This window comes from Rhea americana, unplaced genomic scaffold (genome assembly GCF_003343005.1).
Source record: "Rhea americana isolate MKP2758 unplaced genomic scaffold, rheAme1 scaffold_15, whole genome shotgun sequence".
NCBI classification, from domain to species: domain Eukaryota; kingdom Metazoa; phylum Chordata; class Aves; order Rheiformes; family Rheidae; genus Rhea; species Rhea americana.
This window is the reverse complement of record NW_028185594.1, coordinates 29,848-47,912: the sequence shown is the minus strand read 5'-3', so window position 1 is coordinate 47,912 and position 18,065 is coordinate 29,848. Positions and strand designations below refer to the sequence as shown.

The following is an 18,065-nucleotide window of genomic DNA, read 5'->3' as shown; positions in this document are numbered from 1 at the left end:
TATTGTATCAGTCTGCATAGATAATCATCCTAGAATTAAAACACAGCAAATGATTGAACTTGCATCTAATGTAATTGCTATGGCTAGGAGAAGTATTGTTTGTATTTCATGGGTTGCAATTATTCAGATTAGATCTGGACCATATTTGGGGGTATTGTTTCTATCACATGCACATTTGGGTGAAAAACATCAAGATATCTAGAACAGATGTTACATATTCCAGGTGACTGCTTTCTAAGTTTTTCTCCTCATTGATTTTGATTTCATTTGCATAAGCTGTTAGAATAGTGTTGTCAAGCTGCATTGGCAATGCCAGATCAGGAAGGTGGGGAGAGAGAGAAGAATGAACGGGGAGAGGAGTAGCTGGAAGAAGAGAAGAAGCTCTAGAAGGTGCCTCTGCCAGTGGAGGGGTATTCAGGTGGATTTACAGCCTCTTAACTCAAACTTACCTTCAGTGATGCTTCCTACTGGCAAAAGGAGGACAAAAGTGTTTTGTTGGAACTGACATTCCAACAAATGTTAYGTGATGTCTTATGATAAACATTCATCTGAGATTTTCAAAGCAGATTTTCTCTGTGACTGATCTCYCTCTTAGAGTAATTTGTTTAGTCGCTTAAGCTATAAAGCATGTCACCTTCAGTTTCAGAAAGCTTTAAACTTGTCAGAGYTGTGCAGTTCCCACTTCAGTAAAAGTTCTTGGAAAGTCTCTCTAGTATGCTATGTTTTTAAAGGAGAAAAGTTTTTGAAGTTTTCCTTATTCAGGAATTAAGTCACAGAATAACTGGAAGTGAATGACTGAACAGCTGGCTGGTCGTATCAGTGGCTGTTTTGGTTACTATACATCCAGAAATAGCACTTTCACCATCTCTTTGTAGGAAGTCAGATATAATGATTTGAAATCATTCTTGCAAAGTCTCTTTAGGGATATAAATGCCAGATGCGAAGATGTGGTGGTCGGTTCCAGTCAATTCCTCAACCAAGGATGCGTTTGGCTTGTGTCAGTTCCTTGCTCAAGACAAAGCAGATGGAAATGTTCTTTAAATGTCCTTCCTCATTTTTTTTTTAATCAGGTTACCTGCCCGATAAGCTCCTGTTTGTACCATACCATATCCTCCTGTTGGCCCTGTCATTTCTTCCACAGCAAAGCATTTACTCGCTAGCTTTAGCAATCCACAGTGTTGCAGAATTGGCTTACTCCTCCCTTTTATGGATGTGAAAATCATTCTAAGGCAACACAAGGAAAGTTTCTGAATGCTTATTTGATCTAAATACTAGATAAAGTTCCTGGCACACTTACCCGATACGGCAAAGTCTTGGCAATTTTAGAATACTCACTAGGAGTAAACAGGTTTTCCTACCCATCAGATATTTTGAAAACCCTTGTAGAACAGATGGCTTTCATGGCATATCTGGAAGCTCACCAAAGGAAGCCTCTTCAAGCATTAAGTGGAGGAGAAAAACTCTGGGTTTTGCCATTTGAGAACTTCCTCGTAGCTCAGCTCCTCTACTGCAGCATATCCACAGAGGACAGGCTTTGGAACAAATAGCAGGTGCTAATTCATCCTCTACCTAATTCATGATCTATTTTGCTTTTTTTCTGCTCATTTGSGGTGAAGCAGCTCTGCTGTTTGTTTTTACAGGGCTCTGAGAGCAGATCACTGCTGTTCAGATCTCCAGACAGTCTGGCTGGTATATCTGGGTCATTCCTGGGGAGAAGGCGAGATGCTGTTTCTCTAGGTGCCCTGTGYAGGGAAAAGGTGTTGATTAGGGGCGCAATGATCCTTCCTACCTGAAGGGAGAAAGAGGYTGCTGCCTGGAAATGAATTATATCAGTAAAGCAGTAATAGTAGAAAAAGGGATGCTTCTCCATCTTCATTACTTGGTTGCCGGAGCGCTCTGAAGGGTACGAGTGTCTTCTCTCGGATCCTCGCTGCCAATCTTTCCTAGCTGGAGATTTGCCTAGAGAGAGCTCRGAGCCTTTGGGAAGCTTGAAGGGTGTTAATGAGGCTTAGCTGGTAAGCTCAGACTCTTTGAGCTCAATCAGTGGATATTTGTGGGTTTTGTCTGTATTAACTTATTTCTGGCTCTTACACAGTCAACTGTATGAGCAGGCTAAGGGAAGTACTGTCAGCTAATGTAGCAACATCTTTTAAGGAGGAGATGTACTGAAATGAAGTTAAAGTTACAATCCGTTATTTGTTCAAAAACTCAAAATGCTGGTKCTTGCCTATTCTATGTTATTCTTACTCTTACTTTCATGCTATAAACAAACYGTAGCCACAATATGCTGTCTTCAGTGTTTTCAATTTTCTTGAAATTCGTTTAGGGCTGCACTAGCGGTAGGTGCGTGTTTTCTGTTTAAAGGCACAGAAGTGAGCAGCACGGTTCAGGTGGATTTATTGTGCCCAGTATTATTGCTAATGTGTTTTGGAGAAAGTACAGAACACTTTTACAGATTTACTTCCTACCCTTTGTGCAGAAAATGTGGGGTAATTCTAATCACCGTTTTTTCCTTGAATTAAAAGCCTTGCCTATCCAATAAATAACTGCTTGGACAGACTGTAAGGTTCAGTTGTAGTTTAAAACAGAATTAATATATTTCATCCTGAAAGTTGGCAAAAGCTAGTAATTTAAGGAAATTTTACATTAACCTTATTTCAGTGGTAGAAGCCACTTCTGGCGATACATTTCAGTGCTTTGCTATTTTGCTGCATGAGTTTTCTGTGTTAGATAATCTCTTAACTGAGGAAGGCAAGTTTGTGAAATGATTTTAAAGGGGTTTTCATACTGTTTTCATTCTGATTATTACTTTTTGCATAAATTCAAGTGAGACTTCTGCTTGTTTCTCAATTATGCTCTGGTCTCCAGTAAGTTTAGTTTTCGTAATACTGTTAATACTTCGATCTTTAAGGCCCAGGAATGACTAACAACCTATTTCCATTTGAAAAACAGGAAAAAATTTAAGGTGTATTCAGTTTAACTGTTTCACTGGACTTTGTATGCATCAGGGTATACAAAATCTCTGTACAGTGTGTGYGTATATAGAAAAGTCTACCTTAATTGTTTATACTTAAATTTAGGAGCGTGTATTTACAGCTTATAAGAAACTCTTTCCTCCTGCAAGCAGTCTATCTTACCCAGTGTATGCTCTTCATCTGTACTTTAATATTTGTACTGACTTCTTGATTTCCAGTTGGGGATATGCAGTGTTGAGCTAGTCTGTAAGGCTTAATATTTTGCATGCAAAAGTGGGTTTATTTTTTAATTGAAATACCCCAAAGGTGGTGGGATGCAGCATACTCTGCAAGGCCTGTCTCTTCATCAGAGGTGAATATGTCCTRTACTGGAGTGCATGTGTATCTGTGTGAAAAGCAAAGCTTGGTATTGAGGCTGTATCATGAGGATTTTGGCCACACTTGCTACACTGAATCTAAGTAATTTGGGTTTTTTTGACAAAACTGAGCTCAGATCCAGATTTGTAATGATGTAATGAGGAATATAGTTCTAGGATAACATACCARTTTTTCTGTGCATTTTTAATCTTTCAGTAGAAGATGTGGTGCAATTGGTCTGTAATTATTACATTGCAATAACTTTTTTTSTTTTCTGAGAAGATTTCTGACACAATTTAGAAGTTGCACTGTATAATATGTGTGTCTTTTTTCCAGTTTATTGAGAGAACATTCAATTGATGGCACTGGCTGGGCTCCAACTAGAACATTAAAGGTACCATTTCCTTTCAGATACGTACATCAAATGAGCTGTATCTTTTAAAATATTCTTAAGGACTTGCAAAGAGACAGATGAAGCCAACTGCATTAGAAACAATTGGGTTTTTGTCTTTCGAGAGTGTCTTTCATCCGGTGTTGGTGGCTGTATTTGTGACAAGTGCAATGCTAACTGATTATGAAACAGTTTGCTAGTTTTAGCGTAGCTGCAAGATACTGCTTTGACTGATCGGAGGTTGTGTAGAGTGCTGACACTGTATGTGGCCCTGGCAAGCTGCGGTCAGTGAGGGTGGTCTGCTTTACTGCTACACTTTTTGCCCAGATGACAGAACATGATGTGAGCAGGACAAACACTAATGCCTGACCCTTGTAACTCSTGTTGAATTGACGTTGCTGGCAAAAGGCTGTCTCTCCTTTCTGAGTAAAGGAGCTTAGAGAAGTAAAAGGGCAGGATGCTCTTGGGAGAAACACTGCACGGACCATAGAGCTAGCGTGCAGGTACGGCACTGTCTTGAAATCTTTCATGCACGGTGTTCAAAGTGGCGAGCAACTCGGCTGCATATAGGTGCTGCACAAGCAGGGCCCTCCTGGCTGGTTTAGCAAGCCCAATAGGGAGCCAAGAGTTGCTGCCCTTTAAGTTTGCTTTGAATGTCATTTGGTCCAAACCGCTAACACGTAAGTGGGAATTTGGCCCTTTTGAAGTCGATGCCAGGTCTGACACTGTAATTACAGAATAACTTTAGAAGTTAGTCCTTAAGACAGTTGGGCAACATTAACAAAATCAGAGTTGTAGTTCCTGYAGGAAATACTCCTAAGGAGATGGTCACAAAGGAGTATTTTAGTTCTGTGACTGCTCTTGGCTGCTTACAGCAAGTGGTCTGCTTTACTTAGATTATTACATTGCACTGGGTGAGAGTCTCTCTTTGCCTTTACCAGATCTCCTGCCTGAGTTTGTTCTTAAAGACTGTGAWCTAGGTGTATAAAAGTTATACGTGTCAGATGTTTGTTTCTTTTCAAAAGCAGATTGAGCACAAGTTTTTACCAGATATTTGAGTTCCTTTTTGGAAGCATGAATGAGATCTTTGACTTGTGGCTGGTTGTTTAACTGTGAAATTTCTTTATGATCTACCTTATTTTTCTGGGAAGTGAAGGGAGTGGATGACAAAAAATGGTGTTTTCTATTCGGTTAGTATTTGGTGTGGGATTTTTGGGGATGGGGGCCTGTTTCTCTTGGGATTTTTTTTTTGCCTGTTGTACTGTTCTGTTTTTCATKCTGGCTTAAATCAAGGCTCTGGCTTGGTAATTAAGCTAACTGGTTCTGTTTCTGTGTGTGTATTTTGTTCCCCAAAATGTTGTTGATATGTAAATGCTTAAGTTTCAACTTTTAGAAGACTAGKACACCAATTATCACAACTTGAAAGGAATGCACATATATTTGTATTTGCTATGCTAGTCCTGTTCAGGATGTCTTTCTCRTGGAGATTAAAATATTGCTGCATGTTAGCACTGTAAAGAAACTTTAGATGATGGTGCCTGTGTATTTTCTGTAGCATTTAATRGACACCCAGCTCAGATGTCTAAATGCCCAGATAGAGCTCTGTGCTGTGGTTAATCTGCTTTCAGTTTGCTGGGGTTGTGGCAAACCAAACTGAGTTGTCAGCTGTGATCGAAGGCATCTGAATTAACAAGCCTGTAGTGTTGGAGCTACTTAAAGGTACTGTGTATTCTGTAAATGGGCAATTTAGGAGACAATATCCCAAGTCCTTGACTTCTTGGGTTAAGTTTATTGTGCCTCTAAGGCATTTGAGTCTCCCGGGCTGTTCAGTTCACAAGACAGGAGAGATTGGGTGGAAAAAAATGTTGACTAAGATGTACTTAACTTCCTGTCCTCACTGGTGGAAGATGTGTAGTAATCTTCTGTTCCCTTTTAGTCTTGTATCAGACTGCTAATTGTGCGAAATTAGTTTCACAGAGCAAGCATCTTTGAATCTCACCTGCCAGGAGAATCAAATTACTGAATTTTTGGAATGAGTTTAGGGTGTTTTTACCTCTTATAGGTTAAAGCAAGACTAAGTGTTGAAATGAAACATTTAGTGAGAGACTAAAATAAGAGATACTAACTTGAAAAAAAAATGCCTTGGGTTTTGTTGGTCCCTGTGGGCAGAGAAGCAGTACAATTGCAAGATCATGTTTTATAACATTAAAAACTCTTTATAGAGTTGTACRTTACTCTTTGTTTTCAGAGTCCATTTTAAATACGCAGTTTCAGTGAGTTTCCTGACTTGTCGTGKTGTTGCTTTCGGGTTTGGCATGTCATAACCAAAAGGAAGGATGGGTTTTTTTGGTCCTAATTTGAAAGCTGACTCTTTGTAGGAACGTAGCAAATATAGTGATCCTCCAGTACAAAAGTAGCTTTAAAGTCAGGCAAAAATAGCTGTGGGGATGTTGAAAAGCTACAAGCACTATTCCCAGAACAATGTTTTTGCTTTGGATACAAAATGTAAGCAGATAGCAACTAGCAACTAAATCTCCTGCAGCAAGTCTGTTCTTTGTAGATCTGATCCCTCATGCAAGTATGCTCTTTCAAATAAGTATTAATAAAAGTTGGGAGGGTGGGTCTCTATCAGAGCTGGATTCCTGACAGCCTATTTCAGTTCTTCGGCCKAATGTCATCCGTAAAACTTCATGCATGCCTCTGTGTGGGTTTWGTTGAAGCTTGGTTAGTGTCCAAGTGCTTAAACTCCAGGCTGTGTACAGTTTTGAGCTGGAACATATGGAGYTGTGCTGGCTTATCTACAGTGAAGCTGCACAGTCAGGCTATTTTCAGCGTTCGTTAATCATATTCCGTAATTGGTATGTATTTACTGTGTGTCAAGCTGTAGGAGACTAGAGGCATGCAATACAAATTACACTCATCTGTTAACACTCCACTTTGCACCCACCAATCCACCTTTCCTGAATTTTGTGTCAAATGCTTAATGCTGTGGTTTGGAGGAGAAGGTCCTTTCCACAAGTTGGCAACAGTGCGGCCTTGCACGGTAGCACTGTGGCTGATGTCCAGTGATGGACTTATCAGTCAATGAGTGCAATATAAAACACTGACTTTAAATAAAAAGGTAGCCTGGTATTGTGGAGGAGCAATGCCAAATTTGTCCAGTAAAACTCTTAAATATCACTAGAATATTTCATTTGAGAATGGTGGTATGTATGTTGGATGTCCATGGCAAATTGGTAGTCCTTACCAGCATCACTATTCTGAGTGCAATAGCACTGTTCATATACATTTAAAAACCATACAAATCAGCTTTAGTGCAGGCTTTCTGCCATTGCATGTATTTGTGTGTTAAGCTTTCTAAAAGATTAAATACTTAAGTTTTAGAAGCAACAGCCAAGATCTTGTCTCATCTTTTGTATCCTTGCGGTGGCAGCAGAGATCTTAAATGAAAATCCTTCAAAATAAACTACTATGACACTTTAAACATTTGCTTTACTATAAAATGGATAGCAACTTGCAAAGGCATTTAAATTATGCCTTTTGAAAGAAAGTTTGAGCTTTTCTTAGGCGCTCTGAAAGTTCTCAGATAAAATGTGTTCAGACAGCGTAGAGAATTCTTTAAAAAATCATTCTTTTAGTGTTTTATTGCACTCAACGTCTCATCTGTGATTGAATTCTTTGTGTTACTAAATGCTGAGTATTGCCTCTTACAATTTACTCGCTCTTATCTGTTAGTGTTTTCCATGGACCACTGTGAAATGCAGTCTGTGAACTACTACTAGACACTGAAGAATACACTATCTCTGAATTACTTTAATAGTTTTTTCAACCTGCTTACACAGTAACTTGGGTTTTAACCCTGATAGGATTGATTAATATTTTAGAAGAATGTATACATATATATATATACACACATACTTTTTAATCACAGTAAATACAGTTGTGAATCTCTTCTTTATCCACAGAAACACTCCTGAATCCTAAATTCTTAGATAATCTCTGGCAGCAGGTGGCTCCACAAACTGTGCATTGTGTAAAAAGTGATGAAATACTTTAACTGATCTTTCAGTGTGATCTTGCACTTTACAGCTAGCTCCAAGCAAGCAACAAGAGCTCATTTACTCTTTGTTGTCCTTCCTTTTTTTCTACATCATCTTATTACATACTACTTTGCTCTCTAAATCAGAGCAGTCAAAGCTGAGGGCTGCTGCTATGTTAGGCATTTGCGCAGACTGCCTGAGTAGCTTGCTTTTCTCCTGCTTTTAGGTCTCAYGGTCAAAACTGAAGCCTTCCAGGTGAAGAGCAAATAGGTGGCTTTAGTTCCATGCTATTCTCAGATTTTTATTTCACTGAAGATACAGAATCAGAGAATCTTACCAGCCTTTTAAGTACCTATAAGAAATAAAAACACTGCTGCTGCTCTGATACCCTGTTTTTTTTTTTTTCCTCCCTCAGTAGTTCCAATTTGGAACTCAAAAGTGCTTCAGTAGCTCCCATTTCTCCTCAACATGTGCTTGGACCTTGCTCATGATGAGTATCATCTGCCTGTGTAAGATGGGTCTCCCCACTGTTCACCAGCTTTCTCTTAAATGCTTATTTTGACTTAGCTATAGCATTATTCCAGGTGRTTGATCTTTAAAAGGTAAAGAAGTGGATCTGTATTTTGTGATTGCCCAACTGGCTCCAGAAGTCAAGCTGTTTCTTCTGCAATTATCTCTAATGAACTACAGCTGGAAATTGGTCTCACTGATTAATGAACTGTAAAGGTAATCAAAGCATGTCTGTGCAGCTCTAGCCCTGAAGGGATGAATGTAGTAACATTAAAAACTGTTTTAAGAGAAAGTGTGGTGGAAGTTCATGGGGACTATTTTGTCATTTTTGTAAGCCTGTTCTGATGGGACCATAGTGGGTTCTATATGACTAGAGTAACTACTTCTCTCTAGGACTTCCTTTACTGGTTAGGTGTACRTGCATTTCAGTTCTTAAGGTGTTTGGAAGAGCTCATTTGTCATGTTCATCTTCCAGTGGGGGAGACTAGAGCAGGTATGGGCATCATGAGGAGTCTCGCTRCAGATGTGCAGGAAGGTCTTTATACACACCTATAGGAAACTAATGATATTTTTTCAGGAGTTCCTTTCCCAGGTAGGTATTCTAGGTAGTAGGTTAAGAAATATCCGCTTGCATTGCTAGATAATCTAATCTGAAAGGAATTAAGATTCATTTACTGTAAACTGATTGCTATCTGAAATTTATCCATAAGAAGCTTGCTTATTTAATTATCATTTAATTCTAAATGGGAAAATACASCCTGTGTTTTTTGCATCAGTTCTGCTGTTGTCTTCAGGTGGAAAAATTATATAATATGAAATCATGCAGCTGTCGAACTAATTACTTGGACAAGTAAATCTGTCTTGACTTCATTTTTTGTTTCYCTTCAATATTTAAGCAGAAACCTGAATTTCAAAAGCTTTAGTACCAGCAGAGTACTTTTCACTGTCTTAATGAAAATAGGTGGTCTGCTGTCAAAATTGTATTAGTGTAGAAGATTATTTTAAACAGGCAATAACTGTCATTGCCTGTGGAAGATGAGGAAGAGAGTAAAGCTGTATGTTTCCTGCAATTCTATTAATTTGTGCTGCTGACACTATTTCTATCTCAACCGGCAGCATGGGAACAGTGCTCGTTGCAACAGGAACGGGATCGATACTGGCTTGTATTCTGCTCTTGAGCTACCCAAATGCCATTTTGTAATGGGTCTTCCTACATACCCTGTATGTAGAGAAGTCAAAGCATGTAAAAGCTACCTTCCTAGGTGGACTATGGTTATCCCCCGTGCTGGCAAAATAAGGGGGAAGAAATGCTTCATCAAAAGCAAGAGGCTTCCCAGTTGTGACAAAGCRTGGAGGCTCTCGTGTGCTGCAGGAGAAAGAGCTGGAGAGTCRAGCAGAGCTTAGCAAGGAGATTCTTGATCTAACATGGATCTGGTATCTGGTTTCTGTGAATTTCTTGGTCATGGTCRTGAAGGTTACAAAACAAAGCACTTAAAATCATATGTGCAACCTTAGTGGGATGAACCCTGKCAAGGTCTCTACCCCCTTCAGTGCCTGGTACAGATCAGTACAGAGTACTGAGTGGTGAGGAGAAACAAATTAACTTGTGTGCAGGTAATCTTGTACTGCAGGTGACTTTACTACTGCATTAAGCAGATGATTGGGTTTTTTCAGGGCTTTTTTTCCRGGTGGTGTGCTTTCAAGTGCTGCCTTTGCCATGCAAAAGCTGAATCAAGTTGATATTGGTTTCAGGCCGTGTCTTCCACCAAACTGTCCAGAAACCAGCAGGGAGGACGAAGGGGAAATGAGCTATGCCTGTGTTAGCAGGGAACCTCGCAGYTGCAGTGGGTTTGAGGGTGAAGCCCATCTCATATATATGGTTTATTCCAGGTTATATTTAATCCGGAGTCCCTGTGTTTTGGAGCTTTCCAAAGGATATCTGTCCYACAGATTATGTTCTCGGCTTGGAGAAGCACCACGCTGTTTTATTTCTCTCTCGTGGGTGCTGGTAGTGCCTCCTTGCCCCCTGCACCATTGCTCTTATAAGACTTCTTCCAYGGGCCTTATTTCTACTTGTGCTGTTTGTAGGTGAGACTGGTGCCTCCCAGCAAGCCTGCTTCCCTGCTTCCCCTGTCACAGCAGTGCTCAGCACTGTACTGAGAAGGGGTGGACTTAATTCTGGGGCTGCAGCAGCTATGCTGGGCAGRTGCCCTGTATGAGATGGCATTGCAGCACTGGGGTTTCCTTTTCTCTGAGGAGCAAGACATGCAGGATAGCTTTCTGGGAGAGCTTGTTTCTGTAAGTGTGTGGGCTTCTGGGTGGGGCCCTGTTCAGAGGAGGACTGTGCCATGTGTGCCTCGCATTGCTCCTTGCCATTGGAGGTTCCTCAGCTTGTTGTCTTCAGTGATTAAGACTGTGTTTAAAGGTCCAACTCTGTGTGCTCATGTGATGAAGGCTCTTAGCACCATGTAGCGCACCTCCTGCTGCCAGCATCATCTTAGCTTTTTTTCTGCACTCCTCCACAAAATGAGTAATAAAACAAAACACATGCTAGGAAGGTAGACAGCCTTAGGGAAAGGCTGCTGCTCTGGCAGGCAGAAACACCTGCAGCTAAACAGAAGGACAGCAGTGCCAGTGCTCAGACTWTACTTTCTTTCCTGAAAGTGTGGTCGCAGTTGTGAGTTTGTACCAACCAAGAAACCAGTGCTCAGGAATTTCTGCTGAAATAAAGGCTTGTCTGCATCTGGCTCATTATGGGTAGCAAGTCTGCAGGCTGTGGACTCATGGTCCCCTTAGAGCTCATATGTTAATGTGGCACATTTCTTCAGCWCCTTCCCCTCTTCTTGGTTGTTGTCAGTGCAATGGGAGCAGGATCTACAGTGGTGCCATGTGTGGTGCTGCTGCCCAAGTCGTCARCCCCAAGCCTACTGAGTTGGAGGAAGAGACCTGTGGTGGGTTGCAGAAAGCTAGCAGGGCTCTGCTGTCCCGGCACACTGGGACTGAACTGAGGGMCTTGTACAGGCAGGTACTCTGACACAGTGAGTTTAATTGAAAAGTTTTCTCTTCTGGTTCACAGACCAGGTAGAATTGCTTTTAAAGGTGCCACAGCCCTGACGGAGACCATTCTACCTTTTGGTAGAATTAGGGTAGAAAGATAAATGCACCTTGCAGATCTTTCTACCCTAATTCTGCCAAAAGCTTTCCTTGCTCCTTACCTACACTGATGCCACATGCAGAGAAGTGGTGTGCTTGTGGAGGCAAAAGCGGGAACAGTGCAGGCAGTGCTGTTGCTAGCTGGGATGAGGAGCAGGCTGACAGGGTGCACTTGAATGTGTCCTCAGTTCTCTGTAAGGGGCAGGGATCAAAACCTCCCCAAGTGCAGCTGTCCAGAAGCCTGAGAGCATGGGCTACCTTCTTCGCTTAGTGTGATGTTGTTCTCTGATCTTCTTGTGCTTCGTGGCAATTGGGAGGTCAGTCGCAGCTTGATACTGCCACTGGGTGCTTCTCGCGGTGGAGAAGCTTGGACCCTCTTGCAGCATAGCACTGCAAGCAGTGTTGCTTCTTCGGGGCTCGTGCTGTACCTTGTTATTTTTGGGAGACAGCCGGGGGTATTAGCGTTGCAGAAGGTAGTTCTAGGGAAGCAGCTAGAAAAAGGAGATGAATAAAGGGAAATTCTGGTCTGATTTTAACCGTAAGTTTATTGCACATGCACCAGAACTGCTGCGTGAGCTGAGCCGATGTATGGAAAGCGGGGTCAGATGGGACTTTTGCTTCTAGATTGCACTGCTGCTCGGAAGGACAACACGCTCCTGCTGACTGTCCCAAYACCTGAAGCAGAGCAGTTTGCAGGAGGAAACTTGCTTTTGCCCTGCTGTGCAGGGCTGGACCATTGCCCCTGGCCCTGCAGGCAGCTGCGTGACTAATGGGGGCTGTGGAAGGTCTGTGCATGTGCAGCGAAAACCAAACTGCAAAGGAATTTTGGTTGTTACAGTCCAAGCTTTTTCTGAATGTCCTTCATGATTGCAGTTCAGATGGGTATTTGTGGCTACTACAAAAGGCACAGTTTTACCACAGTGACTCTGCTTCTTAATGGTTCAAATCTCCTTCTCTAAAGCCTGCAAAGGAGGTCAGCTTAAAAAAAAAAAAAAGTACAGTGCAGAACTTTTTCTTTTTTTTCCCCAATATCCTTGCTCTCAAAAGTGCTTAAAACATCCATTGTTACTGCTTCTACTGCTTGCTTCTGCATCTCAAAAAAAATTAACAAGCAGCAGACAAAAACCTTCAGACCTGGTATTTGGTAAAGGGAAGTTATAAGAAACTGAAAATGGTCTTCTATGCAGATCTAATGGTGTTATAATAAGCTTTAGAAAGTTTTTCTGCAGGAGTACCTTTTGTTGTATTTTGATTTTATAAATTTGCTTTATCAGTTTTGTAAGGATTGATTTTTTTTTTTTCTATTCTGTTCATGCCAAGACCAGTGAAAATACTTATACAAATCACTGTCCTGTAATAACCTCTTCTTCCTAGAAGATTTGCAAAATTTTCTCTTTGTAGTGGCTTCTGGCAAAGCTAAATCTTTGGTTTTAATACAATAACTGTTACTGCTAGCACCTTTTTAAAGAATGATTCGRTAGGGCAGTGCAGTATATCAGGAAGTCTGATTAACCATGCCTGTTTTCCCAAAACTGAGTCCTCAATATCCAATTTGTGTTGACTTTAATCTCTTCAGTTGACTAGTCTCTGGAGGGCTCGCTTTAGTGTTCATGATCTTTGTGGTGTAGTTCATTAATGAAGCTGTTGCAGAATTCTCCTGGGAACGGTTTGCATGAGATTATCTGCTTGCTCTGAAGTAACCTGGGGGCAAATGTCAAGGAGTCTGTAGCAGAAGAAAGATTTTTAGATGGGCGCTCCTGCGTACTTGGCACTTCATGACTGGCTTAGCTTGGGAGAGGAACAGACCAGAATTGTTTGTATTTTCTTCCTCCCAGTATATCTGAGCACAGAATGAATTGTTTTCAGGCTTCGTTTTTTTTGTGTATGTGTGTGTTTTGGTAACTGGACCGGTTCATGCCTTTTCCATTACCCCGAATCCTCTAAGTCACTGTCCTTATATTTGAGCGGGAAGCAGGAGCTCGAGGAGTCCAGGCACGTGAGCATTAAGATGGCCATCCTGCTTGTTTGAGGGCGACRTTCCCTGCATCACCTTATTCCAGGGGCAATGGTGTTTTACCTGCCATAGGATTTTGGCAAGATACTTTAGCAGTGTTACACGCATCATCTGAGAGGAGTAGGGCAAGGAGAGGAAAYATCTGTTAACAAAGAGCACTTTATTTGGAGAAGATCGGTTAGCAGGGAAGCAACCTACAAGATAAAGGTATTTCTTTGTTCTTTCACCCTGTCTTTTTTTTTTTTTAATGCTGGTTATCTCTATTTTGTTTTTCTATAGTAGTGGTTGCAAACAACCAAATTGATGAGGGGAGAGGAATGGAGATGTTTGCAGAGGCAYGTTGAGGAAGCAGAAGAAGGTCTGACAGGGCAAGCTGGAGCTTTTGGGTCTGGGTGGGATGAAGAACACTTCATTTTTTTTTTTTTTTTAAGCCATGATGAATAGAGAAAGAAGCTATGCCTCTTAGTAAGAGAAGACAGAAGAAGGTGGATGGGACTGGAAAACTGTGTCAGGCTGACCCATAGGTAGGTAGGAGAGAGCTGTCCTCAGGAGACACCTTGCTGTGCAGTGATCCCACTTGCTGAGTTTTCAGGTGCTGTCCTTTTCCAAATGGGGCTGTGCAAAGCAGGGCATTTGTGTTATTGTGATTGCTACTTCAGTTTTTCAAAAGTTGCCCGAGACATCTGTTTGTATAGATGACTGCTTCTCCTTTCATTGACCTGAACAGGTTAAATTGTTTGTGTTTTCARTGCGCTTTAGCAGCGAGCTTTAATTTAGTTACTCTGTTAAATCAGAAATGCCCCTTAAATCTCCAAAGAAATTTGTTTGATTGGAAGCTCATTAGCTGCTTTTGTCTGGCTTTCCTCCYCCTTAAATTAATGTATTAAATACGCTTTGACTGTAAGAGGAAAATCTTAATTTACAGTCTGCCTGTTTATTCTCTCATCAGAAGAAATGCTGAGCAGTTATATTCTCAGACACCCGAAAGTGTAGCTAAATGCTCGTCGGTGACGTGGTTTCAGTGGCATYGCTGTTGCAAAGCGGTTGTGAGAAAACTGCCACTTGCAGAGGCTTCGGTGCCTGAATTAGGACCTCCTGCAAATGYGATGCTTTGAGAGCCTCCAGCCTCAGGAGAGGCTTTTTCAAAGGCTGTGTTTTGTGTTTTGTTTCACTACTCTTGAACTTGAAACATTGCTGCAGTGGCAGATTTCTTTTTTTTTTTCCTCCTTTGGCATGCCCTAAATAAATCTGTGGGCAAGGGTTTRATGTAACTTTTCACTCCAGTTCAATAGAAAACCACCCAAGAATGAAAATGGGTGATTACAAAGGTTTATTTGTAACAGTTTGTTGATCTTCTGTCTTGCTTGTGTTGACTTCACCATGCTTGAGCTCAAAACGGCTTCAGTGCTGTGTAACGGAGCAGGTTTCCTTCTTTATATCCCGTTTCGCTTAAACTCTGTGGGTTTAACCAGGCGCTGCAGCACGCGAGGACTCCGGCTCTTTAGCCGGCGTGTGATACCTGGGAGCGGGGAGAAGCCCACCCGGGCACCGCTGGATCAGGACCTGGGTGAAGTGATTTGGGCCATTCTACCGCCTTTTCCGCGGGGTCCGTCCTGAGCTGGCTGTGCTGCCTGCCTTTCTTACCGGGAGTGGAACCAAGTAAAGCGGTGGATTTATATGTGTTTTAAGGCAACGTCTGCCCTGCTCCAGTGTTTGAAGATAATCTTTAAAAACTCTCATTTGTAAGGTTAACTTGTCTGCTTTAAAGTATTTAAGCCGGGATTTTGGTAGGCATAACCAAGGGTAATGCTTTATTGCATTAAGAGAAAACTGAAATTCGGTGTTTAACTAATAAATCTAACAGTAACTGTTCTTTGGCTTGCAAATCCTTTTAGTTAGGCAGGAAGACATTAAGCGTTGAGACAAGCGCTTATCTGCATGCAGCTCTGTTGAAGTCAGTGATASAAAATGATTGTTTTTGCAGTACAGCAGCCTAATGATCTTCAAATATTTTGAAGTGCTTGATTTGTCGTGGCTCATCTGTTCCATCCCACCTCCTTTTCTCAATCTCCCAAACTTAAATCCAGGCTATCCTCAAGGTCATTACAAAAAATGTTGTCCTGGAGTATTAATTTAGCATTGTTTTTTACGGAACCATGCAAGAGCAGAAAATGAATCCAGCAAGTCATAAAACCTGAATAGGTGGAAGCAGATCAGAAATGATACTAAGAATTTCATGCACAGATTATTTGTATAATACTAATAATCCTCCTGTACTTTTTGATCTCCAGAATGCCTATGAAAAAATAAGTGCTCTGAAAACCTACAACCTTAATTTTTTTTTGTTAGGTAGAGCACTGTACAAAGCCAGCTTGAACTATGTYGTGAGCCATGGGTCCCAAAGTCTTAAAACCATGGTTGAATAAGTGCAAATTTTRGTGGAATGATGTGGAAAAATGATTTGATTTGTTTTGAGATGCTCCATTTGCTTGTGTTGGAGCAGAATTTGCATTGTTTAGAGACACAGCCTGCAAGTGTCCTGTTGCAGAGGTTCAAGGAAATGTGAGGCTTTAGCACTGTTAAGCATAAAGGACGTTTGAAACACAGGGTGGGGTGAACTGTTTAGGATTTCAGAGTGCAATTGAGTTGCTCTTTTTGTCTGCTTTTAGCTGTGCTGCCTTGTAAAGTTGTAAGCAGTTTGCAGCCTCATGGGTGCTGTGTTAGCATTCAGGCAGGTTTCGGGAACGGACAGACCTTGGTTCACTAGCGGGAGCTCCTTGAGCTTATTTAGGATTTTCTAATGTTCTGGGCTGTARTTCTGCAGCATATTCCCCATCCAAAAAGTTAATTTATTCTGCTTCTTCAGGTGGAAGAGAGCAAATTATAATGCTTTAGTAAAGGCCCATTATCAAAGGCTCTGGGAAACACTTAGCAGGTTAAAATCTGATCCAAGATGTTCTTATCTCCAAGATGTTCGTTCCATCTCCCTGAAGGATGGTGCATCCTGGAGGGTGGCAGAGGAAGGAGGGTCGGATCTTCAGAGGTCAGAGCAGCTGATGGTTATTGTTTAGGAGATAGCGATGGTTCTGGCCATCTGGGGAGGTCTACTGCAGATTGTGCTGSCACGTACGTAGGAACACCAAGCTGGGCAAACCCCGTGAGCCGTTCCCCTAACACCCGAATGCAGGAGCATCAACTTCACGCCTGTTCCTGCGCTGTAGGAAGGCAATGCCTCACCTGTTGTACAAGTCACCATCTGAAATCCTCTTTTCATCGATGACCTGGACTTACTTTCTGTAGCGCTGTACAGATAGTTTAACCTGGGGATTGCATAGTGTAGGTTTTTTTAGTAACGTGTTTTGCTGATCTCTGCTGCGCCTGGTTTCTGTGACAGTAGTTGTAGCTGAACAGCAGAGAAGTGAAAAAGGGTGAAGTGATGACTTTCATCCATTRCTGGAAATAGTTCATTCTCTCACTCTTCCCAAGAACTGTCCTGGCCCAAAAAYGACACAAAGGGACTACCAACGGCGTCATCTGGGAAAAGGGGTGGTTGCTCAGCACTGTAATCTTGAAWTGTAGAGACAATTGTAATTCTAAGGTATTGTATGTTCTTTTTTTGCCATTTATGTCTCTATGCTCCCCCTGAAGATCAGGAGCAYGTCTGAAAGAGCTACGGTCTTTACCACGCGCAGTGATTTCTGAAGCTAGTGTTAGGAGAAAACTCAGTTTCGTTATTTTCCTTGCCATGGTTAGGAAGTTCCTACTTTGRAGCTTTGTTGTGAAAGGTACATCTTAGCTGTGAAAGAAGTCAKGTATGGTGTCTCTTCCACTAGTGGAAACCAGAAAGTGGTTTTTATTGGTAGGCAGTTGAGTGCTAGCGGGTTGTAAGGGCRGTGGTGGTGCAATGGTAATCTTGCAGAGTTGCCTCTGATGTGAGGTGCCTGCGCTTGTTACTGAAAAAAAGATCTTTAGTTAGAAAAACCTCACTTAGGAGGTRGTGGTTGGTGATCCTTTTAAGTGTCTTTTAACATTTGGACCTTGTGTTTTCTTAGTCTCTGAAGCCTGTAACTCAGGATGTGGACTCTTAGGTCAGTGCTAGGGGAGCTCCTCTGGAGGTGCCCACCCCAAAACAAGTTGCATTTGATGACAGCAGTTAAGGGAATACTTGGAGAAAATTTTCTCTTGAAGCTTTCTGTTGGCAGGAATTGCAAGCCATCTCTGTTCAAATATGTAARGCTTAAAGGCAAGTAAATAATTTGAGACATACACTCTTATATGTATGGTATCGCTCTATTCAGATTACACTTAGATCTGTTTTCTCTGGTGTTTGACACAAGTTTCAGATATTTCCCTGGCACAGTTTYAAATTTTTAAGAGCTAAGGGCCACAGTTTTAAATTGGTAGCAAATACTAAATGCCCTTTACTTGGGCAGAGAAGCAATGGTTCCTATGTGCACACAAGGAATCTGAGCTTGTATGTGAATATTCAGAATTTGGGTTTTGGTGGTTTCTAAATATCAGGTATCTATGAAATGGGAAGCTTTTTCAATATCTCAATCTGACCTTGTAAAGCATAACCCTCAAACTAGACTTGATTTTTCCAGTAAATTCTTGGTTTAATAGAA

General features: G+C 41.5%; 1 protein-coding gene across 1 annotated transcript in view; it reads left to right on the top strand.

Moving 5' to 3' along the window:
- UBE2F (ubiquitin conjugating enzyme E2 F (putative)) overlaps window positions 1–18,065 on the top strand; it is a 77,712-nt gene that overhangs the window by 31,851 nt on the left and 27,796 nt on the right. The window contains exon 6 of the mRNA XM_085299315.1: window positions 3,669–3,726. Coding sequence (XP_085155441.1) covers window positions 3,669–3,726 — 58 coding nt within the window. The remainder of the gene's footprint in view (window positions 1–3,668; window positions 3,727–18,065) is intronic.